We start from the raw sequence: 24,798 nt of genomic DNA, 5'->3' as shown, positions 1-24,798 counted from the left end.
ACTACTTTTGCATTACTTTAGTTATTTTCGCCAAACTGTCGGCCTAAATATGATCTAGCAACTTATTACAGTGTAAATCAACCTCATGAGTCATGACTATTCTCCTCCCATCCAGGAGGTGTTTTTGGCAGCATGCAGCCTAAAAACTACCTGGTTCAGGAATAGCTTCTTTCCGACCCACCACACTGCCTAGGCCTACCACTAAAATCCAGGTCATGGCAATGCATTGTAACTTAAGTAATTTAGCATTATAACTAAGTAAATATTACAGATTTTTTTTGCCCTGTAATGCCTTACATTACCGCATTACTGCAAAAAGTATTGCATTACAGTAATTAATTAGGCCTACTTTTGTAATGCATTACCGCCCATGGTTTTTAGGTCTATTAGACCTTTTTAGCTAGCTGTTATAATTAATCAATCAACTGTTGTTATATTACTGCTGTTCTATCAAACAATTTTAGAAAAATATTACTTCGATTGCATGGTCTTTAAAACACCAGGATGGGGAAGACAATTCTAAAAAAAAAGAAGAAGAAGAAAAAAGAAAGTTAACTTGCCCTTTGAGGACGCAAAACTGATGATGACCCAAGACCACATTCACTGGCTCCTTCTCCCAGCATGCGTAGCGAGCGTTAGAAAAAACCGCACTAGTGCCAGAAGCCCGCTACTTGCTAGCTAGCAGACATTTCAGCACGAGAAACAGAGGTGGAGTACTAGAATATATACTTGCATATTTTAACCGATATGCCTCCGAAGAAGCCGGCTCAACCTGCAGGTAGTAAGAAAACCCAAGAGAAGAAAAAGGAGAAGATCATTGAAGTGAGTGTGATTTTGATAAGGAAATGCACTTTGGGGAATCACTGTTGAACCATGCTGATTTTTCGGCCTACCATACTTGGGTTTCGCATCGGTCCTGTCCTGTGGCTAGCTCCTAGCAAGTTCCCCTAGCTTGCCGGCTAGCCAGATATATAACAAGCACACCCATGTGGTTTATATGACAGATGTGGTCATAATATCTGAACACTAAGATTAAACATGCTTGAGCGTACACATATGATGCGGTATTTTAAGCATGAACCTTTGCTAGTTACATAATCTTGAATGAAAATAAATGATGAATCAACAACGTTCCTTTTACTACCCCCGGTTGGTTATGCCAGCTAAACGTATAGCAAACTAGCTAACGATATCGTGCTTTTAGTTTACCGTGCCTCTTGGTGACATTTCAGTAACTTATACCATCATCAAGATCCTTGTTATTACTCAGTGGACAAGCACATGTGTCTTTTGTGTCATGGTGTATGGACATACCAGACATCATAGCAATAACAACGTCTGAGATTGTATTTAGCCTGCTAATTTCTATCTTATGGGCCTTGCTAGCTGCCACAACTGCACTTGAAAACCAGTCACCGAATTAAACAATTTCAATTTTTGAGTATCATGAGTATATCACTTGATTCTGTCTTTAAATTGCGGCAGTACTGACTCTCTCTGACATATACATAGCAACGAGTAGCCCATAACACAAAGTAGATGTTTGATTTAAAACACCGATAGTACAGCAATGTTTAAATTAACCCAGTGAAGATGTTGGGACTGGAAAATGTTACCGCATGCTGTCAAAAGTGAATGAAGGCTTTCAGGTATTGGTTAACATGTAGAAATGTGCAAAGGGCGATCAGTTACACTTGACACTACATCAAAGCTTTGAGATTGTCAAGTTGAACGACATGCATTATCATTTATTATGCACCACCCTGCGTGATCTCTGTGACAAGCTGTGACTGTCAAACCTACAGGACAAGACCTTTGGCTTGAAGAACAAGAAAGGTGCCAAGCAGCAAAAGTTTATCAAAACTGTCACACATCAAGTCAAGCAAGGAGGACCACAGAATGCTCGGACGGTATGCCCTCTCCCCCATGTATTTGCTTTTGATTGACATTGCAAGGAGGATAAGTTAATTGGTCCATATCTTTGCTTCTGAGTAACTTGTGTTTTGTGGCAGGTTGGTGCGACAGAGCTCGACAAGGGCAAAAAGAAAGACGACAAGAAGAAGGAGCTGTCTGAGCTGAATGAACTCTTCAGGCCTGTAGTAACCGCCCAAAAAGTTGCCAAAGGTAAGCAATATGCCATGTCTTCACCTGACTCACCGAATTGTTGGTTCTTGTGCAATATATGGTTCTGGAGCTGTAGCAGTGCTGATATTGCCAATATCTACTGAAAAAGCAGCACCTGCAAAAGCAAAAGCCTTTCAAGATATACGGCCCTACTTTAGCCTTCATTGAAGTTATACTGTATGTCATAACAACATGGAAAGTTATCTAGATGCCCCTGTTACACCTGAATACAAGTAACATACAAATCATAGTAGGCCATTCAGCATTTATCAATCAGTTAAGAATTATGACTTAAACTCTTGAGTAATGAATGTACAACAGTTTTAGTTGCACACTGTCCTGCATTTGCTCTGTACCGTCAACCTCTGTCCTTGGTAAGGAGCAGTGATGTGGCTTTTTGTCCAGGTGTGGACCCCAAGTCGGTGCTCTGCGCCTTCTTCAAGCAAGGACAATGTACCAAAGGCGACAAGTGCAAGTTCTCCCATGACCTGACCATAGAGAGGAAGTGTGAGAAGCGCAGCTTGTACGTTGACGAACGAGATGATGAAGACCTTGAGAAAGGTAAGATGGGGTTCATGTGCTAATCATGAATGGGGTAAAGTGATGCATTCAGGGGTGATAGCAGTCCGGCGCCGCGCCGGAAATCCGGCGTAGCGTGGCTGTAGAAAAAAATAAAATAATAATTTCCCCAAAATTAATAAAATAATAAACTATCGCGTAGGCCTTCATTAATGTATGGTGAAAATAAATGAGCGCGCAACAGCCTGTTGTAAGAGACGCGAAAGGAACCCAAATGAGCAGCAGCCCATAATTGTATCATCCCGACATCTTACTGAAAATGTATCAATTTGTTACGTCTTGCTCTTGAGTCACTCACCACATCACTGGCGGCAGTCTTCTAGTTCTAGTGAAAGGAGAAGTAGATTGGCTGTCAGTATGCACAGTAAAGAGAGTTCTAGGCCCCTACTGGTTACCCTTCTCAGATATTTTCACTGTCGACGGAGGCAAATCCAAAAATGGCATCTCGTTATACTGAAGAAACGGAAGAAAGTACTATAGGCCAAGTCTAGACCATTTGGATTCCGATAAAAATTCAAATCCACATGGCTTGCTAGTTGTGATGGGTGTGTTGAACCGTGTGGATGTCAGTGGAATACTAGTGAAATTCTGTGATCAAGAAAACGTTTGAAGGTAAGGCCATTTAGTTATTAATTTGCCCACTGTGGCATGTTGGCTTGGGCCCGAATGATTTTGCCTTGCGCAGGTTACTCCAAAAACCTGACCATAAACGGCTTATTGATGCGCATAAACGGGCTCAGTGAGAGTATATGTTTGAAATAGGTTCGTCTATTTCCTCATTTATGTGCGCTAAATGACTGCGCAATGTTGACAAAACTTTGATGGAGATGGACGTTCTTTCAAAAAAAAGTCTGTATGCTCAAACGGTAGGCTATGCTATGCCCGTCATGATACTTTTTTTCTAGGTGTAGTGCGTAAATGTGGTCTGCATTGGAATAGCGGCTACCATTGCGACATGTCCAAATGACAATGGAATGCTTGGATCGCTAATGTTTTGGCAAGCCTAGTTAGCCTACACCCCTTGTAGGCTAGTGTGAGCTGAGTTCGTGGATTTTGGTCTACTGTTGATTGAGGGATGGTGTTTTGCGTCATTGACAAACCACGTGTCAAACTGATTTCAGGGAGATGTTTATATTAGTTATGCTGACTAAACCAACGCGCTCTGTGAAAACCCCCAAACAGCCTCGCACAGGTTCACACAGCCCTCTCTCGCGCGCTCCCTGTCGTAGCCCTTCTGCGTAATCGAATCCAGTTATTCCACGCACGATGCACAGGTTGTATTGTCTGCACGCTCTGGGCTACTTAATCCCTACTCTCGGGCAGGGGGCAATTATCAATATCAGACTCTCATGAACTTCAAATACTTGGCTTGCGTTCATGTGGCCACCACGGTGTCACCTAGACATGCAGTGAATGTTCATCTTATCTTCACGCCCTGTGCTATTTTCATGTAGCTTAATTCGGTCCTGTCTTTGTTTTTGTTGCTTTCTGTTATCTTTTCAACTCGTACATTGTAATGGGCGTGTGTACACGCGAGTGATTTTCATGTATTTTAATTGACTACAACCCTATGCGAAAGTCGCGCAGTAGTCACACAGGCTATATATACTGTCCTGTCCGTAATAACCACTGGTTCTGTCATCCGTGGAGTCGAAATATGCGATGTGAACGATGTGCATGTAGCCAATCATGCGCTTGTGCCCTAAATATCATGTACCGGTAATTAAAGGGCGTTTCCCTACAACGGAAAGGCAGGGGTGGGTTATAGCACAGCCCTTAAACAATCTGTGGTTATAGGTAGACCATGGGGCCACGAGTAGGCTATCTAAACGTATGTCCAGTAGCCTATACAAGTTATATGAGCAATGTCCCAATGAAAATGAAACTTATCAGCTTGCAGCAAATGTCATGTCATTTAAAAGTATTGCTCAATTAATTGGTAATCACCTCCTCTATTTTGGACAGAGTGTAGTTACTGTACTTTGGAGTAGTATTGCCTCCTACTGACCTGTCTTGGTATGGCTGCTACATATGTAGCTTTCAGTTAATTCAATGTGGTAAAATATGCACCATGTTTTCAGAAATGCATTCTGGTGTTGAAATGTTGCATTGGTTCAATACCCACCTCAATAACTTTAGTGCAACATCACAAGCCTAGAATGCATTTCTAACTGCATACGTTGGTATTCGTTTTTACAGCTAGAATTGAACGTGGTGGTCAGTTTCTTTCAGCCAAGTGCTGTAGCCTACCAACAGGGAAATGATCTGTGTTTTCGTGAATAACACTATAGAAATAATGCAAAAATGAAAACATTATCTTAAATGTTTGAATAATGTGTTTGAATAATAATAAGGCCTACATTACGTCTCATATGCAGTATGTCCCGTCGTCCCCCGCCCCCCCCTCCCCGACCAGGAAAAAAGTTCAGGCTCAGGATTTTTTTTCACTATCACCCCTGTGCATTTAATCTGTAGAACAGCATGAAGGAAGATACACACTGTTGCTGTTCCCAGTTCAGTGGGGGGCTGACCCTGGTCTTTTGCAGATACATTGTCACACTTTCATTGACGAGAACTAAATGAAGAGTTCAGATGCAAAACCCCCTAAGTGCCTTTTCAGAAAATAGTCTTAATTCATTTTTATTTAATACAAAGCTGTCAAAATTGCATAGTTTTTTATTTTATGTAATATAACTATTTATATGTATTATCAAGTACATGAATGTAAACCAAACCAACAACGGGGTTGTCTAAAAATATAGAAGTGCAGGTCTTCAGAAATGGAGTTAGGGGGTTTTGCATCTGAACTCTTCAAATGTTTTTTGAAGGTGCACTATTTACCACCAACACCAAATTCTAAGTACCGGTATTCATTATGACTGGGAAAATTGCATTTTTCATACATGAAAAGGGGGATCTTCATGGTCGGCCAGTACAGTGAATTGAAAGAAAAAAATCTTCTCGGACTGAAAACCAAAAACATTGTTCAAATGTTTAATTACGAATGTTTGCTGTGTAGATACCATGGACAACTGGGACGAGGCGAAGCTGGAGGAGGTGATCAAGAAGAAGCACGGAGAGGCGGAGAAGAAGAAGGCCCAAACCACCACCCAGATTGTAAGCCTACACATGAACAGCCTGTATACATGACATTGCACTTACTGCACAGACTTTTAGTAGAGAAAGTGCGCTCAACTCCGAAAAGTTTCTTACAAGGTCTTTGGGTGCGAGCAAACAGCAAAGTTCATGTATAGTAAAAAAGCCGCACTCCCGGATCAATTTCTTGCAGTTTTAATACTGGGTTAGCATGGCAGACAGACAGACGTTTCGGCCTAAGCCTTCTTCAGACGCTGAAGAAGGCTTAGGCCGAAACGTCTGTCTGTCTGCCATGCTAACCCAGTATTAAAACTGCAAGAAATTGATCCGGGAGTGCGGCTTTTTTACTTACTGCACAGACACACCAAAAGTGACAATAGCTACCAAGCGCCATTGCACTATTTTAGAAATGTCTGTATATGGGTCAAAGACGTTTACACAGTAGAAGACTGTATTAAGAAGCATATGCATTGCAGCAAATCAACCACCAATTTCCTATTAATTTATGGTCATTAGATGTTGTTTGCGCCACCTGGCGTCTTGTACTGTTTATGCTGTCTAGTGCAGTGTTTCCCAACCTTTTTAAGGTCGGAGAGGAGATGGATATTACCATGGGCTTGACCGTGATGGGGGTTTTATGTGTTATTGACATGAGACCATAGTTTGTTTATTTGTTTTTTTAATCGTTTTGCAGGTGTGCAGATACTTCCTGGACGCGATAGAGAACAACAAGTACGGCTGGTTCTGGGTGTGCCCAGGAGGGGGCGACAGCTGCATGTACCGCCATGCCCTCCCCGTAGGCTTCGTGCTCAAGAAGGACAAGAAGAAGGAGGAGGAATTGGCCGAACAGATCTCGCTAGAGGAACTCATCGAAACTGAGGTAAGGGGAGTGTGTGGGTGTGTGCGCGCTCAGGGCTGGATTAATGCACAGGCTAGATATGGCTGTAGCCTAGGCAGGGGGACCCACCTGTCAGGGGGGAGTTCCAATTAGCCAAAAGTCGAAAATTGCAGAAATATGACAAGTGAAATCCCAACTGGGAAACTCCAACTCCCATTGTCATTATGACACAGCACTCCACAGCACACAAGTGTTCACTGCACACTGCACACAACAAAATTGCATCTATGCCTCACCTGTGCTAGGGGACAAGATGCAATATTGAAAAATGCATCTGTCATGTCAGTTTAAATCTTTGGTAATACTCCTCTCCACACTTGGCGGATGTGTTATCGTTAATTTCCATCTCGTCCATAGGACACACTACATTTTTGTCATGAAACTTCCCTTCGGGGAGGACCACAACAACATGTAGCCTGGGGGACCATCTTAATACGGCCCTGTCTGTGCAGTCTCATTTGTCATCTGCCCTTCAATGCCTCATAATGTTGATCTTTTTTTGTGGTCCTGGGGTCTATACTGCAAAGCTGGTTCATGGCAAGTTAAGGTTAAGTTAAGTGGTAAATCATCTAGTACAAGAGCTAATTTCAAGCTTTTTTTGTGGTCCTGGTGGTGATGAGGTGACTCGCTACTGACCAGGGGCGTCGCCAAACCTTTTTTGCAGGGGCACGTGCCTGGGTATTGATTTGCTGTGGCCCGGTATGAGTTTCACAAAAAAAAAAAAAACGACGACTTGCTACCTTGAAATTTAGCTCAAGTTTACGGCGCAATCTACAGAATGTGCATAAAATAGCGCACATGCACTACTTGCAGTAATACAATTCATTTTTGTGGTCCTGGTGATGATGAGGTGACTTGCTACTGACTGGTATGAATAACACTGTGAGAACGAGTGTGCTGCTGTGGCTTTGTTTAATTACAAACAAGAAAAGGTCAGGATTACGTAATGAGCGGTTATCGTGACCTTCCTTTCCTGTACCTATTTCCAAACCCGAAGGGTAAAGAAATTGGAAGCTGACCTTCTAAAGAGATATTAAGATTAATTTTCTTTTGCATCATTATTTGCTGAAAATGTACTGTGTGTAATGTTTACTTTATATCATTGTGGAGTAGGCAGGGTTATCATCACCTTGGACAAGTTGGTGAAATGCCCAGTGAAGTACTTGTCCACGGTGGCAGTAACGTAACAGGTGTGTGGGTGTGTGCGCGCTCAGGGCTGGATTAATGCACAGGCTAGATATGGCTGTAGCCTAGGGAGGGGGACCCACCTGTCAGGGGGGGGGGGAGAGGGGGGGGGGGGGGGGGGGGGGGGGGGGGCAAAAGTCAAAAATTGCAGAAATATGACAAGTGAAATCCCAACTGGGAAACTCCAACTCCCATTGTCATTATGACACAGCACTCCACAGCACACAAGTGTTCACTGCACACTGCACACAACAAAATTGCATCTATGCCTCACCTGTGCTAGGGGACAAGATGCAATATTGAAAAATGCATCTGTCATGTCAGTTTAAATCTTTGGTAATACTCCTCTCCACACTTGGCGGATGTGTTATCGTTAATTTCCATCTCGTCCATAGGACACACTATATTTTTGTCATGAAATTTCCCTTCGAGGAGGACCACAGCAACATGTGGCCTAGGGGACCATCTTAATACGGCCCTGTCTGTGTGGTCTCATTTGTCGACATCTGCCCTTCAGTGCCTCATAATGTTGATCTTTTTTGTGTTCCTGGGGCCTATACTATAAAGCTGGTTCAGGACAAGTTAAGTTAAGTGGTAAATCATGTAGTAAAAGAGCTAATTTCAAGCTTTTTTTTGTGGTCCTGGTGGTGATGAGGTGACTCGCTACTGACCAGGGGCGTCGCCAAACCTGTTTTGCAGGGGCACGTGCCTGGGTATTGATTTGCTGTGGCCCGGTATGAGTTTCACAAAAAAAAAACGGCGACTTGCTACCTTGAAATTTAGCTCAAGTTTAGCATACAGAGCAATCTACAGAATGTGCACCAAATAGCGCACATGCACTACTTGCAGTAATACAATTCATTTTTGTGGTCCTGGTGATGATGAGGTGACTCGCTACTGACTGGTATGAATAACACTGTGAAAACGAGTGTGCTGCTGTGGCTTTGTTTAATTACAAACAAGAAAAGGTCAGGATTACGTAATGAGCGGTTATCGTGACCTTCCTTTCCTGTGCCTATTTCCAAACCCGAAGGGTAAAGAAATTGGAAGCTGACCTTCTAAAGAGATATTATTTGCTGAAAATGTACTGTGTGTAATGTTTACTTTATATCATTGTGGAGTAGGCAGGGTTATAATATCATCACCTTGGACACGTTGGTGAAATGCCCAGTGAAGTACTTGTCCACGGTGGCAGTAACGGAACAGGAGTGCAGAATGTGATTGTATGGATTAGCTCTGGCTCAGGGAGTTGTTGTTTGCTGTGTTCTGCTTGAGCAGGGTTGTCTGTAGCGAGGCTGCTGCTGTCATACTGACATAAGAAGGCAAAGTAACTACATTTGTTAAAACAAAATCAAAATCAAGTTTAGATTGAAAATGGTCTTCATTACACATCCTTTATCATTTGACAAAGCTTAGGGTCCAAATATGTCCCCATTTTAGAGATATTGCTGAGTCAACTTTGCAGTAACTACAACCTAATACCAAGGCTTTGAAGGCATTTTTCTCAGTTTCAATGTTTGCCTAGTTACTGCACTTTGCCTTTGTAGGGCAGCATACTGACCACTTAATATTGAATTTGGCCACAGTGCTCAGGCTGGGCCTTTGCGAAGGTCTCCTATCTTGGTCGTCTGGTGTATCTTTGGGCCAAATAAGGATACGAATATGTGTTTGCCTCACAATATACGACCGCTGGTTTGCATAGATGCCGTAGAGTTGGTCATGCAGTGAAATTACAGTTGATCAGTGTGTAATTAGTGATTTTATCAGTCAGGGGAGAACTGTCATGCTTGATGACATGGCTTAAAATTATCTTGACCTGTAGCAGTACATATGAGCGTGTTTTGCAGTTTGGTTCAAGGAAGGCTGTATCTTGAAAATGTATGAAAATGTACATAGCGTTAACAGTGTACACGGTGCAATGAGATTAGTAGTCCACCAGCTTGGTAGCATCAATTCAATGTTTCAAATGCAAAAAAATAGTTGACTGTTTGGTGTTAACATTTGTATGGTTTTAATGTAAACACATCGCCAGAATGGACAATATTCATTAGTATAACAGTTGAGTATACAGATATTTATAATATACGAAAGTTTATGTGTAATATACAAAACTTTATGTGTGGACTAGCCGACATCCTTGTCCCTTTTGCATTACTCAGCTATACTGTATCTTTTGTGTGCATTGTCGTTGTAAGATGCAAGTTTCTAATTACACGCCCATCTAGAAATATAAGAATCTGGTGAAGAATCAAGTTTCAAAGAAAAAATAAACAAAAAGCACAATGGTAGTCGAGCTCCTATAATGTAACATAACTACACGATGCTTTATGTGATGTGATCTGATGCTTTGAAGTGTGATTCATAAAAAGTGCATCTATGTGCACTGCACATATGGGGCACCTAAGTCACGCCCTCTACTTCCTGGTTCATGGGGCAGACAGTTGCTAAAAATTGAATGGAAGTGAACGAGGCGAGTTGTGTTGGACTTGTGGTGCATAAGTGGAGGTCCAAGGTTTGGATTGTTGTCGAAAAACCACTCATTTCAAGCCCAGTAATTATTATTTTATTCCCTCTGCCCCATGAACCAGGAAGTAGAGGGCGTGACTTAGGTGCCCCATTGGGGATGGTCCTAGGACTCCTTTCTGTAGTGCAGTCAGGTTAACCTTATAGATGCTGTAAAGTTGGTCATGCAGCGGAATTACAGTTGGTCAGTGACGGTGTATAATTGGTGATTTTATCAGTCAAGGGAGAACTATGATGCTTGATGACAGTTCGGGATAACGCTGTTCTTATACAGCACTTGCCAGCTGCAGCTTTATGGCTATGGATGGTCGTCACATAAGAGGGTGCATGCTGGTCATGTCAGCTCTATGTTGGGATCCCTTTGTGGTTACGTTATCTGCACTTTACAGTTTTTCACCAGCCATAGATGCATGCATGCATTCAATCCCCAGGAGAAAAGATGAATGGCTTGGCATTGACTGGTAGTGATTTTCACCTCCTGCAATGTATTCATTTTCACTTCTAAAGAAATAACAATGAGGCAATCAAACATGCCATTGACTGGTTCAGTTGTTCAAAAATTGCGTCGCTGCAGCAATGTGATGTTTTCACTTCAGTCGTTTGAATGAATGATGTATAGATTTGATTTTATTGTTTTTTGCCCTTTCTCTCTCTCTGTCTTACTGTGTCTAACTCTCTTTCTCTCTGGTCTCTCTCTGGTCTGTCTCTGGTCTGTCTCTGGTCTGTCTCTGGTCTGTCTGTGTCGTCTGTCTGGCTCTCTCTCTCTCTCTCTCTCTCTCTCTCTCTTTACTATCTCTCTCTCTCTTTACTATCTCTCTCTCTCTCTCTTTACTGTCTCTCTCTCTCTCTTTACTGTCTCTGTCTTTGTGTCTCTGTGTGTGTGTGTCTGTCTCCCCCCCCCCCCCCCCCCTGCAGCGTGCTGCCCTGGGACCAAACGTCACCCGCATCACCCTGGAGACCTTCTTGGCGTGGAAGAAGCGGAAACGGCAAGAGAAGATCGCCAGGGCCGAGCAGGACCTGGAGAAGAAGAAGGCCGACTTCAAAGCCGGCAAATCACTGGGGGTGAGTCACTTCCGCACCGCAACGTACCGCACAGCCACTGCAGAGACACACTACACTTAGAGAGCTGTTTGCCTTTCGTATTTACTTATTTATTTTCTGTCCACATAACACGCTCTCATGCATCAGGCAAGGCGAAGGGTGCAGTGCAGTGTCAGCGAACAGTGAGCAGTTTGAATGCATTTAAGAAACCCTTTGAGGTAAACTCTGCAAAATAAATAAATACATAAAAAAGAAAGGAGAAAGGAGTCACCGCTTGTCCTGGGACATTTCTCTGCGGATTGCAGGAGTTTGAGAACAAGTGCAGCCTTCCACCACAAGTTGCTGAGGAGGCACTTTGAGTTTGTCCCAGGCAGGCAGGCAGGCAGGCAGGTAGCAGTGCTGCTGCACATTGTTTGGACTCCTGCAGCCTGAGGGCTCTTGTTTTCCTCTCTGTTCTTGCTACGCAGTCTCTCTCTCTCTCTCTCTCTCTCTGTCTCTCTGTCTCTGTGTCTCTGTGTCTGTCTCTCTTGCTCTCGCTCGCTCGCTCGCGCTCTCTCCCTCTCTCTCTCTCTCTCTCTCTCTCTCTCTGTCCTCCATGCAGGTAGATTATTTATTGAATGGTGAGCCTGTTTTCTGTAATTACATGTCAGTTGCAGCGATATTGTGTTTTTGTTCCCCTTCAGATGGCTGTAGAGAGTGAAATAATTGCCCACGTATTGTGCATGTCTGCAGGAAAAAAAAAATCTAATCATGCTTCTCTTGTTGTTCTGAACTGTTATTAATTTCCCGCTGGCGTGTAGTTTTGATTAAATCACAATGTTTTCATGGTCTAGCACGTATGTCACTCATTGTTTTCGTGTGAAATGTACATGAAATTATGTGCAGAGCTACGCTACAGCCGCTGTTCTGTCCATGCAACAAGGTGGGAGCAATTGAAATAGTGCTTACCACAGTCTACCAATAGGTGGCGCCAAAACACTGCTCTCTATGCAGTGATTTGAAGACGTGAAGCAACGTTTAATTTTAAAGTGAATGGTCCTCAACATAAATTGATTTTCTTTGTGTAGCAAAATATGTTTGGACCTTTTCATATGATCTTGTTCTGTTTATGCTTGTATGGCTTGGTTGTAAATCCTTGAGCATCTTCAACATGAGGTTGAGTTAGCCTTAATTTCCTTCAGGATTAGTAAACTACTGTACTCAATCATACGATCATATCGCTGTGGCTGAAGCTGCACAGCACATTCATTGTGTGTCGTTTTGTCTTCCCCTTCTGTTGCAGGTCAGCGGTCGTGAAGTGTTTGAGTTCCGTCCTGAGCTGGTGGACGATGACGACGACGAGGCTGACGACACCAGATACGCCAAGGGTGATGAAGAGGATGAGGAGGACGACGTAGTGGAGGTCAGGCTCCTGAGATGATGAGACCATCATCAACCCGTTTTATAACTTTTTTTGTAAAAAAAAATTGTATTACTATTTTGAATGTAAGGAAAAAAACATGTTAGCATCAAGCAACTCAACACTATAATTCCCTCCCCCGGGCATCATGTACTACTGAGTGGGAAAAAATGGCCTTGCCCAATATTAGTCTAGCCCATGTGTCGTTGTGTATATTATTATGCCGGCATGTTCAATTTCACAGGAATTGGAACTGTGCATGATGACAGCAAACCTTAATTTCCGTGTGTGTGTGTGTGTGTGTGTACCTTTCACTGTCCAGCACTGTCTCTCCCCCGCATGCATGATGACGGGAAACCTGAATTTGTGTGTGTGTGTGTGTGTGTGTGTGTGTGTGTGGTCGCGTTAACCGACAAATGTCCGTCATTGACGGATTTTTTTGAAGGATGACGGAAAATTATGAAGTCTGTCCGTCATTTTGACGGATCAATATTCAGGGTGATGATAAATAAATCACAAGTTTAAGTAGACCTACGCCTCTATCGAGTAGAGCAAATATGCATTTCAATTAGGTATAGGCCTAGTTATCAGCGCAGATAATTTCATGCTATTATCGTTTGCCTTTCTCCCTCTCTCCCTGCTTGTCATACCATGCGCCGCAGCTGGGCTGTGCGGCTGGCAGCAGCAGAGCGCGCGCTGCGCTTGCTCAAAATAATGAATTAAAATAACGAAGCCGTTGCCACCATAGCCTACACGTGTGACTTCGACTTCGAACTATGTGTAGACCTAGGCCTACTACATTTACCGACTATCTGATTTTCTGCCAATGACGAAGTTGTCCCTCTATCGCCCTTCATAGAAACATTGTTTCATAACTCCTCGCTTGAAACATAAACAAATATACGAATAGCATTTGCTAGCCAGAACCTTCACTCAAAGGCAACGCAGGTCTAAAACGGCTTCAGGACATTAACTAATAAAAACGACGGATATTCAAGAGCCTAAATATTACCAGGCAACGCAACTTACAACTTGGCAAACGTTGCCAGAAACAGCTAACCTTCTCTCATTTCGATAGCTGGTTCACCCATTATAGGCGATATATTTTTTTATTCAGACAACTTTACCGCGCATACCAGAGCCAACATATAAGCCGATGGGGCTACGTATAGAGAGGCTTCCTTTACCGTCGCTGATATTTTTCAACAAAGTTTTGCGAAATCTGGTCTTCCTATTGTAGGCTTCAGTGCCTTTGTCGACTGCCTGGGCTAAACCTTTCTGCTTCAAGACGGCTTTCCTTTCCATCTTGCATGTGAAGCCCAACGCGAATATTATTTAACACTGCGCCTTTGTATTACAATCGGTGCATTAATCAGAGCACGCGTCTTTTAAAAAAGTGCTTGTGGTGACCATAGCGCTGAACACTGAATCAGACGCGCGTCATGAGAGATATCTGCAGCTTTTTAAACAGTGCAATGAGGGAGGCAGAGAGAGAAAGTAGACAGCAAAATTGACTCCATCCTCAAAGTTGGAGAATGAATGTTGAGTGAAAGGGGGTGTATTCACAGCGGTTTACTCTCAATTGGCCGCAATTGCGCATGTGTTGTTCCCGGTGCGGGGTCGCGACCCCACATTGAGAAATGACATGGAGAATTTTTTTTTTTTAAAAGGCGATGACGGATCTTTTTCGACCCTGTCCGTCAAAATGACGGACTGTGAAAAAGTCTAGCGCAACCTCTGGTGTGTACCTTTCACTGTCCAGCACTGTCTCTCCCCCGCATACATGATGACGGGAAACCTGAATTTCCGTGTGTGTGTGTGTGTGTGTTTGTACCCTTCACTGTCCAGCACTGTCTCTCCCCCGCATGCATGATGACGGGAAACCTGAATTTGTGTGTGTGTGTGTGTGTGTGTGTACCCTTCACTGTCCAGCACTCCCCCCCCCCCCCCATATCTGTTCATCATGGATAAGCTACTTGACACATTAAATTCCCTGTTGGGATCAGTAAAGTAACTCTACTCTTTCTTTCTCTCTTTCTTTCAGGTTCAGGTAGAGCAAGATGAGCTGCATGACATTGACATTGCCCGCTTCGTACCCCAGGAAGTCGACTGTAAAGGCATCACGTTGGCAGCCACTGATCGCTTCACCGCAAAGAAACAGCAGCCAGCCAGTGAGACAGACGGTGAGACATTTCTCTTTTCATTGATCTTGTTTCTGATTGAATGAGTAACTTTGTTGTTAAATTGGATCATAAGAAAGATGTAAACAATCTATTTTTATTTTGGTTTTACAATTTTAACCATTTGTAGTAGAATCAATTATTGGGACTGTGTGCATGGGGGATTTTAATCATTTGGCACTTGTATGTATCTTTCTTTTGCCTCGCTTTTTTTGCATAACATAACTATTTTACTCGTGATGTCTGGTGTAAATCACCCGCACGTGACTTAACTATCATGTTGCTTACTTGTATTGCTGCAGAAAACAAGCTGAGGTCTGAGTAGCTCTTGCATTTTGTCACCACATTTGACTATGGGGGATTTTAATAGTTTTCCATGATTAAGCAGAGTAAAAGTGAAATATTTGTGTCCATTTGAGCATGACTAATGAGACGTACTTTTGTGCATTTTATACTTAAAAGGTGCACTGTGTAATATTTTTAGTGTTCATAGTTCATGCTGCCCTTTCACAAATGTTACTTTTCATGAATACATGCCACCACCATCAAATTCTAAGTATTCATTATGATCCTCTCCATGTCTGCCATTTTGAATTTCCAGAAAGACATTTTAGCAGCAAAACTTACTGTACTTTGGTCATACTAGTAGTCGATATTAGTTTATTACTCAGTAAATACTCATGAAATGATCTAATGTGGCGATACTGTTCTAATAAAATCTAATGTTGCACTACCTACTCTGATGATGCCGCCAGTATTGTGCGTGTTGGTCTGCTGCTTCTAAAGCAAATATGTGCAGTCAGTTGCACGCGGTGGCTTGCGTAATTTAAAGGGCGGGTTATGCTTCCTACTTGTGCCACAGAGTGAGCTTGTCGCAGCCATGATGCAGTTAATTTTGGTTTATGCCCTGTTTTGAAGCACGGTCTGCGCGATGTCATTCCACGCTGAAACTGCCTTCAATACAAAGAGTAAACTAGACGTGTCGGTTGTTTTTTAGCATCACAGACTCGGCGAGAATGAAAATGAGATATTTAATCTTTATATCGCGTGCATGTTTGATCGCACTGGCAGCCACAGTGGTAGTTTGGAACAAAGAAGTGGCTCATTTGTCGAGGACGAAGCGGAATGTTTCCTCGACCTCGGAACCACTGTTCAACTGTCCAAATAACTTCAGCGTCGTAACTTGCAAGCGCATGTGTTGTCTTTGGTTCGTGTAAATAAATCAAACAACAAAGCACGGGCAACTTATTTAATGAAGAGCTCACAGTCCGTAGACCGACGAAGGTTAGAACAAGGAAGTAGCGCTTGTTCTCGACTCGAGGACAGAGCAGGCTGGTCGAGAGGACCAATCAGAGACCTATTTTCGCCCTTTCACGCCGTCGCTCCCTGCGTCGAGACACAATTTTGGGGAGGTGCCCCAGAGTACCTGCGTGATGGGGGGGGCTTCACTACGTTAACTGCGCGGCTCACTGCATTACGACGCAGGGACGCTGGACTGGAGGCATAAACCACCCTTAAGGCTCACGGCAAGTGTATCGAGGGCCTTAATGCTTACTGCAACAGACAACAAACTGAGTGTCTGGTCTGCGTAGTTCTTGCATGTTGTCACCATCTTTCTTTTTGTGTTCTTATTTTTCCTTTCCTGCACTGCAGACAACAAGCTGAGCGAGGCCTCGGGTGGCGTGGAGGAGAACGGGCAGAGTGGCGGCGAGGACCAGACGTTGGAGGAGGAGGGGGAGGGGGAGGAGTCGGAGGCCGTGCCCGTGGACGAGAACCTCTTCACGGGAGAAGACCTGGACGAGCTGGAGGATGAGCTCAACACACTGGACCTGGAGGAGGACGACGAATAGGACGAGGCGGTAGTGGAGGGGAAGGGGAGGGGAGGGCCGGGAGGGAGGAGCAGGAGGAGGATGAGGTTATCGGGGGGACTAGCTGTCGACGTTTTCATGAACTTACACGAGGCTGTGACGTGACCGTAAAAACGAGAGCGAGAAAAGCAAAAGAGACAGTGTCTTCACAGAATCAAAACAGCATCGACATCGACTACATCGTCTTTTCTTCGCATTTGAATCGTGCAGCCTTGTTGCAATCCTTGTTGTCTCATCAAAACAAAAACATACAAAAAGGAGGAAAAAAGCAGTTTAATAAATCCTTGGATGCTACAAATTTGATTTTTTTTTTCTTTGTGGAGTAGAAGTACAGTAAGTGGGGAGTTGGTGGTTTTATTTTTTTAATCTTTTTCATCCCCTAGTAGGCATTATTATGAAAGCAAACTTGCCTTATCAGAGCACACTTTGGCAAACTTCTCATCTGAATCAGTGCATTTTTAGAAAAATAATAAAATATCTGAAAAGTTATTGTATCCCAAATTGAAAATATTTATTCAGGTTGATTGTTGGGTGGCAGTTTGTATTCATCAATAGGTTGATTCAATCCATTCAATCGTTAACCATAACGGTCTGGATAGAACATTTATGATAATCTTCCTGTGGCACCTAACTTTGTAATGATCTTTCTGGATTTAGAGGCAGAATGTGGGATTGTGTGTCACCATTTTCACTATTTTTTTTTTTTTTTCCCCTCTTGATTCGAGATGGAAGCGCTTCCGCAATACGAAAAAAAGAAATGATTGTTTTTCATTGATGCTTTCATTTTATTGTAATCTCTAAAAGTGCATGCCTGTATCAGGATAAGAATGTAATATGGTGAACATGTGTTATGCCGACATTCTAGTGTTCAACTCGCACTTCTTTGGCGCGACTGAGAATGGGGAGAGCGTGACGAGCTCTGTCCTGTTTTTCAAGTCATGGTTATTAAAGGTTTTTTGTCTGAACGAGCAGGAGCAGTCACTAATAGTTAAGCATGACCTCCTCTATCCAAATACACCATCTCAGAGGAGGACATTGACAAATGGATATCATTTAAAAACAAAGAAAACAAAAACTTTGCTGCTCAGGTTTGGCTGCTGTGTCACAGAGAGGAAGAGGAGAGGAGTTGAGGGTGCCTCACCATCTGTAGAGGGTGGGACGGAGGCAAGAGATGGTTGCTACTTGTTGGTTACCATCTCTGACGGAGGTTGGTAAGTGTCTGTTTGTCCCCCTTGTGTACCGAATTGTTTTATTCTCCCATTCACCTACATGCCAAGACAAATTGTAAATAAAAGGATATCGAATACTGACTGGACCCTGAATGTGTGAGACATTCTTTGGCGTGTACTTGACCATCGTGGTTCTTAGGGTTGGGGATTGAGTTGTAGGAGAAGAGGGAGCTAAACAGAAATTACTTGCATGGGACCATTACCTTTTAGACTGAGACGTTGTTATAGGTAATAGTTCTTTTTAAATGTATTGTTCTCACTACATTTTTATTTAACATGCAGATGATCTGTCCAAGTAAGAATTTCATCATACAAGAACAGCAGCAACTCCATTTGTAGAGGAAAATTATATCCATACAAATAACAATGGAGAGTATAGTAACTCATTATTTAGATTGGAAGGTACTCAGCAATTGTTGATTATGTGTAAATAACTGGACAAACTGCATTGGTGCATTGCATTGTGATGCAGCATCAGTGCATTTACCAAACATGGCTAAATGTATTGGGACAGCACAGATTTCTCATTCCGCACTAGTGGATCATGGCCAGCTCTTATCAGAAACATGCAAAGGACAACATCAGTATTGGTATAAACATTCAGATTAAACATTATTTGGCAGAGCAAAAGTATGATTAGTGTCGTGTGCCAACAGTGTGAGAATTATTACAAGAAGTTACAAGCTATAAATAAGACTTATTTTATTGGGTTCATCTCTCTGACCCCATTTTATCACCATCCCCAAATAGCACAAAGAAGTCTATCCGTAATTAGATAAATGAATGCTGCGCGCTCTCGCTCTCTCTCTCTCTCTCTCTCTCTCTCTCTCTCTCTCTCTCTCTCTCTCTCGCTCTCTCTCGCACATATATAGTTTTGCTGTGTAGGCTTTTTTCTTTCTTTGGGTTTGGAGAGAATGGTGAGTTTCATAACTGTGGAGGATGGGGATTGGTCTGATTTTTGGTCAGCCAAAATAAACACAACTGGCGCTGTGCGTCTCTCTCCTCGTTATGTAGATTCTGTGCAACACGGGCAGAGATGACCCAAGGGATTTGCGTAGTGCATTCTTGTAAGTATACTTCACTGCAGGACAGAGAGGAAGGCATCAGAGGCAAGCCAAATATGACCAAACTATGCCCGGGGTTAGATTACTCATTCATCACTGGACAAAAGGAATGTGTGCGGAACTTTGGTCTTTGAAAACGTTGCCAGCCTATGCAGATGTAGAAACAACGTTGGATCTTGGTAGGTTGGTCAGAATGTTGCACGCCGTTCCAGGTCAAATCGACTTGGTATGCGCAACCTAGTTCAGGGGTGTGCGTTTGCTTTCCATCGACATGTGGCGCTGTTTCCCCACAACACCCTCTTGCTCTACTTTTGTGCCATATGCGGAATATTAGGTATGCATGAATTAAGTCGCTGTAAAGAATTTTCAAAATAAAACTTGTCATCATACTCCTGCGTTCACGAAATTATGGAGTGACAGTCCATAAAGAAAAGAGCCATGGGCACATACGGGCTACGGAAGTCCCGGTTACGTTGGGGGTTACGTTGAAGTTAGTCAATCTCCACTTCCTGTTGAGCGGAACATCCCGCTGCATCAGTCTCCTCTGTATCCATGGTGGATCACTTTCTTTTTGATATATTTCCTGAAAACCTGTCGTTTTACTTTCGGATCGACGCCAAGGACTGATGTGACCTGATCTCGGCCTATTTACGTCCATTATGTGAGAGCAGTTGTGCATTCAAGCTGACCGTAAACGTCGGTGCGTTACAAGTAGGCTATTTGTCCATGGACATGGAGTGTGGAATCACAGCGAATCGAATGTGTTCGTAAGAGGGAATCAGGACAAGTTGGCAACATCTAGAAAACATTTCTAATTTTGGTCTCGAGTCATTTCCAAACCACCAGCAGCGGACGATACACAAACTCATCTGAAATGGGGAAATCTGGGAATCTGTGCTTATCCCTTCTAGTCTTGATATTATCCTGCCTCAAACACGGACTTGCGTTCAATCTAGATGTTGACAAACCTTCTGTTTTCACTGGTCCTCAAGGGAGCTATTTTGGATTTTCTGTGGATTTCTTCAAACCGAGTAACAGGCAGTGAGTATGATTGTAGTCTGTTTATTTATTATTGTGCGCTCGACGCAGTGTAGCATAGTCCTCACTCACTCACAGAACTGATGGATGCTTTGGCTACTTTGTTGCACTCGCCGCTGTAAACATGTAGCATCCGTTGTAACACGTTAGTAACAATTCCAGAGTGAAATGCAGAGATTGTCAGCTCCCTAAAATTGCAAGTTGATGTTTGTTATTTCTCATCAGATTAAACGTCCTTATTGGCGCTCCGAGAGCAATTGTGTCAACAATCTCCAACGTGTCAGAGAGAGGGGCAGTCTACAGTTGCCCTTGGCAAACCGGGGATGGCTGTAAGCAAATACCGTTTGACAATACGGGTAAGTTTTCACACAGCATGCCAGCTCCATATGCTTGGAGGAGCTCAGATTGTGTCCGAAATGAATAAAGTTCTTGTGTTCCTCCTATGATGATGTGGACGTTCAAGTATCCATCCCAGTCTTTGTCTTACATGAATAGGTTCCCAATGCTCTTTGTGGTGCACATGGACGTGAAGGCCCATAATTCTTGCTCCAAATGCTTTCAATGGGTTTAGTTAGGGAGAGAAGCTGGAGAGAGAGAGAGAGAAAGAGAGAGCGCGACCGCTAGACAGACATTGTTTTGTACTCAAGTCAGGGCGCATCCTGGAATGTTGACACAGTGTCACCCACGCTAATTAGTTTGGTATCGAGTTTTCGGAAAAGGAATTGAGAATGGGGGACAGTTCTGAGGAAGATGCCACAACTTGATATATTACTGGAGTTTCAGTTTCTTTCCTAATGTCTTTTCTTACCCATCAAGTAATTGGGTTTAAAAGGGAGGGTTTGTAAATGCTATTAAACAAAGCTTTGAATACAAGGGGGGCTTAAGTGGTCTCTTGCTGTGCAATAAAAACAGGAGATGCAATTGTGAAACGATGAAACTGTCCTTTGCTTTAATGGTGTACCATTCGCAAACCAAACCATTGCGATGACCTTATTTTGATTCAGTGGAATGCTGTCATTTATCTGAAATGAAAGGAGAAGCGTAGGCCCATAAGCTTTCCCCCTTTTTTGCTCGTTGATGATCCGAGCTCATTGATATTCTGTGTCTGTTCACATCGCAACAGACTTGGTTTAAACTAAGTACTCTCCGAGCCGCTCCAAGTTTCTTACAATGGCACAGCACTAAGGCATTCATGTGGATTATCAGTGAGTGTGCTCAAAGGGTTCACCCGAGACAAGGCCCCATGTGTTCAAATCCGACCTCTTAATGAAGGTATGTTAATACGTGTGGATCGTGGATACTATTCAGGGGCGGAGCTATAGGGAGGGCAAGCAGGGCATTTGTCCCGGGGCCCAGGGGCCCTCCTATATTGGTCTTCAGGGCCCTATTCTGACCTTAGCAAACCGTATGGAGGGCCCTATGAGTGTCTTGCCCTGGGGCCCTGTGGACAATCCGCCACTGATGCTATTCAACCATAGTCTTGACCTGATTTGAAAAAAGGAGATTAGCACACTCACAATATAGTGACAGTGGCAGCATCATAATGACACCTAAGTCATTCTAAATCGTAGGCTCGGTTGTGTACAGTCAGTGTCATGCAAATAACAGGTTTCCAAACCCTCCTCATGTAAGTGCGCTTGCTGACACCATTGTTTGCTGGTGGAGAGAGAGAGAGAGAGAGCGAGAGAGAGAGAGAGAGAGAGAGAGAGAGAGAGAGAGAGAGAGAGAGAGAGAGAGAGAGAGAGAGAGAGAGAGAGAGAGAGAGAGAGAGAGAGAGCGAGAGAGAGCGAGAGCGAGCTAACTTGGTCGGGTCGGTGCAGCACCTAGCAGTGTTTTGTGTTTATTTCATTCATTATTTTTTCTCTTTACTGTAAGTGATGACTGGTCCACAAAAGAGCCCTTTGTGCCAGGAGATCTGCTGACGGCGAGGCAGGAGCAGGGGAGGGAGTGAGCAGGGAGCGGGGAGAGAGAGAGAGAGGCAGACTGCAGGCTCAGGCTAGATTAGAGTGGGGCTTGTGTGCTTGTGGGGGTGCCCGAGGTAAACACTGTAATTACTTTGTGCGTTGTGTGTGTGTGTGTGTGTGGACTGGGGAGGAAAAGGAGCCGTTTTCCCTTTCACCAAACGAGGACGAGCTTGAGCAGCACCACATGGCAGAAACCATAAGCATCAGGGGCATCAGGGGCGAGCAGGGCATTTGCCCCTGAGACCAGGGCCCGCTCGTATTGGTGGTGGGGCCCTATTATGACCTTTGCAGGCCATATGGGAGGGCCCTATCAGTGTTTTGCCCTGGGGCCTCGCCTCGTATACAATTGTTCCACCTCTGATAACCATGCACAGATAGGGGGGAGGTGGTGCTAAAGCATCTGCCCCTTTGCCCTACTGCACAAAAAGGCCCTTTTTGAAAGTTTAAAAAAAAAATGATTTTAATTACATTTTGATATATTATTATTCTTTATGTCTCAATTTTCTGTGGTCCATGTTGAAATGACCATCTCAAAATGCTTGAAGATCAAAAGCGTTGATAATAATGCCCCAAAGTTCCACATGCTCCACGCTTCCCCCTCAAGCACCTGCCCCCCAAAATGTCTGCATGCCACTGGTATTAACTTGTTGTAGTGGTGCTGGTGCACGTCACTGTTAGTAGGTTATTATAGTGGTGGTGGTGGTAGCCTTGCTGCTGCTTGTCTAGGTTGTCTGTTGTAGACTTCAAAAGTGGAGAAGACGCGCTCACACTATCGCCTAAATATGGTAACCGTTCTTAAAACCCCTTAAGGCGCGGCTTTATAAATTCATTGTTACCAGTATGGTAATGACCAAGTCGTGGTGCATTACTAAAGGGCCTGTGTTGTGTCATAGTATTGTAGTGCTATGGTAGTTACATTTCAATGTCTATTACAGCGTGCCTCAGGAGGTACGGCGCGCATTAACTGGGTGCTGAATCCCACGTAAACCATAGATAAGCGAATCAAGCGATGGACAGCACTATTCAGATTTTTCTTTCTTCATTTGCTTACGAGCGTTTCGGGTAGAGCCCTTCTTCAGCGTGTGATGGCGACAGCCAATCGCCAGTTGCCATTACACGCTGAAGAAGGGCTCTGCCCGAAACGTTAGTAGGGGTAGGAGTAGGCCTATATTATTCGTTTTTTAAAAGCTGTCCCCATTAGAATAGCTCATATCTCGGAAAGGGCTGAGCCGAAAAATGTGGCATCATCGGGTACTGACAAGTCAAGGGTAGCGTGAGCAATACAACAGCATACAGAAATTGACTGAACTGGTCCTTTAAGCCAGTGGTTCCCAACCTATGGGTCGGGACCCAACCTGTGGGTCGCCAAAGATCCACGGGGGGTCGCGAAGCCCTCTTGATTTTAAGGGGTTTAATTTGAAATATCATATATAACCCATGTTGAATAAATGACAAAGCATAGAAGCAACAAAATGTTAGTGCTATTAAACATTTATTCTATATTTGACCGAAGACGAATTGAGGAATAAAATGACAAAAATGAGTTTTTGCAGGAAACAGAGGGTATCATGTGACTCCCTCTCGTGCAGGCGCGCTGCAGTTGGGTCACCAAAGCTTACAATGGTAAAAACATGGGTCCCTGAAGAAAAAGGTTGGGAACCACTGGTTTAAGCCAACGTGGTGCCCCCGGGCACTATACCTCACCGGTGCCCCCTTTATAAACAATACATTAAGTTTGTTTCTTGTGATGCCCCCTCACTGGTCAAAAATGGTTGGTGCCCCTGGGCCCTGTGCTGCTGGCCCTTACGGATATAATCCGGCCCTGTTGTTATTCTCTGCTTTATCTGTTAGAGGCTCATTGTCAAAGCTCCTGTGTGTTCTGATTTGTGTACGTTTTAGAAAGGCTGCAGTTGACCGCTTTAGTTGGAAGTTGTTGTTTAGTTTTCTCTCTCAGCCATGAGGACATGGTGGCGGCCTCACTGCTGTTCTCTAGGTCTTGGGTATCTGCAGATGACTCAGACAAGCTGGGACTCATTCTCAACCATCCAGTATTCTGTTTGTTTACGTTGAGAAAGAGGATGGAAGTTGAACTGTGTAGTTGGTTGTCAGTCTGTGATAAGTAGGCCTCGTAGGAATTAAATACCGTTGTAAATACACTAAGGTATTAGGAAACATTGGCTATGTAGACTTTAGAATACAGTTAGGCAGTTCCTAATGGCTGAAGGGTAGATATAATGCTCTGATTCATACAAGCACATGATGACATTGTGTTAACCCCTTAACTCCTTAATGCACGCCGTACCTCCTGTTGCACATTGTAGTAGGCATTGAAAGTTAAGTACTATAGTAATACACTACTATGACAGTGCACGGGGCCTTTGGTAATACATTACGACTTGGTCATTGCCATTCTGGTAACAGCTAATTTATAATGCCGTGTCTTAAGGGGTTAATGCACGCCATACCTCAAGTGGCACGCTGTAATAGTCATTGAAAAGGTAACAACCTTAGTACGACAATACTATGACACAAGACAGGTCCTTTAGTAATGCTCTACTACGACATGGTCATTGCCATTCTGGTAACAGCAAATGTATAACCCTTTGTCTT

The 24,798-nt window shown here is 43.5% G+C and overlaps 2 protein-coding genes across 2 annotated transcripts in view; both read left to right on the top strand.

Moving 5' to 3' along the window:
* Window positions 1–640: 640 nt before the first annotated feature.
* On the top strand, window positions 641–18,203 carry zc3h15 (zinc finger CCCH-type containing 15). The gene is made up of 10 exons (XM_063213044.1): window positions 641–822; window positions 1,806–1,910; window positions 2,013–2,124; window positions 2,530–2,685; window positions 5,723–5,820; window positions 6,494–6,679; window positions 11,321–11,467; window positions 12,729–12,848; window positions 14,890–15,028; window positions 16,679–18,203. The coding sequence occupies exons 1-10, from the start codon at window positions 748–750 to the stop codon at window positions 16,873–16,875; spliced, it is 1,335 nt and encodes a 444-aa protein (XP_063069114.1). The 5' UTR covers window positions 641–747; the 3' UTR covers window positions 16,876–18,203.
* An 879-nt stretch (window positions 18,204–19,082) lies between these two features.
* Window positions 19,083–24,798, top strand: part of itgav (integrin, alpha V) — a 64,317-nt gene continuing 58,601 nt past the window's right edge. The window contains exons 1-2 of the mRNA XM_063213043.1: window positions 19,083–20,227; window positions 20,450–20,580. Of these exons, the coding sequence (XP_063069113.1) occupies window positions 20,061–20,227; window positions 20,450–20,580 (298 nt within the window). The 5' untranslated portion in view covers window positions 19,083–20,060. The remainder of the gene's footprint in view (window positions 20,228–20,449; window positions 20,581–24,798) is intronic.

This window comes from Engraulis encrasicolus, chromosome 13 (assembly GCF_034702125.1).
Source record: "Engraulis encrasicolus isolate BLACKSEA-1 chromosome 13, IST_EnEncr_1.0, whole genome shotgun sequence".
NCBI lineage: Eukaryota > Metazoa > Chordata > Actinopteri > Clupeiformes > Engraulidae > Engraulis > Engraulis encrasicolus.
Note: the sequence above shows the minus strand (reverse complement) of the source record. Positions and strands in the feature narration are given on the sequence as shown.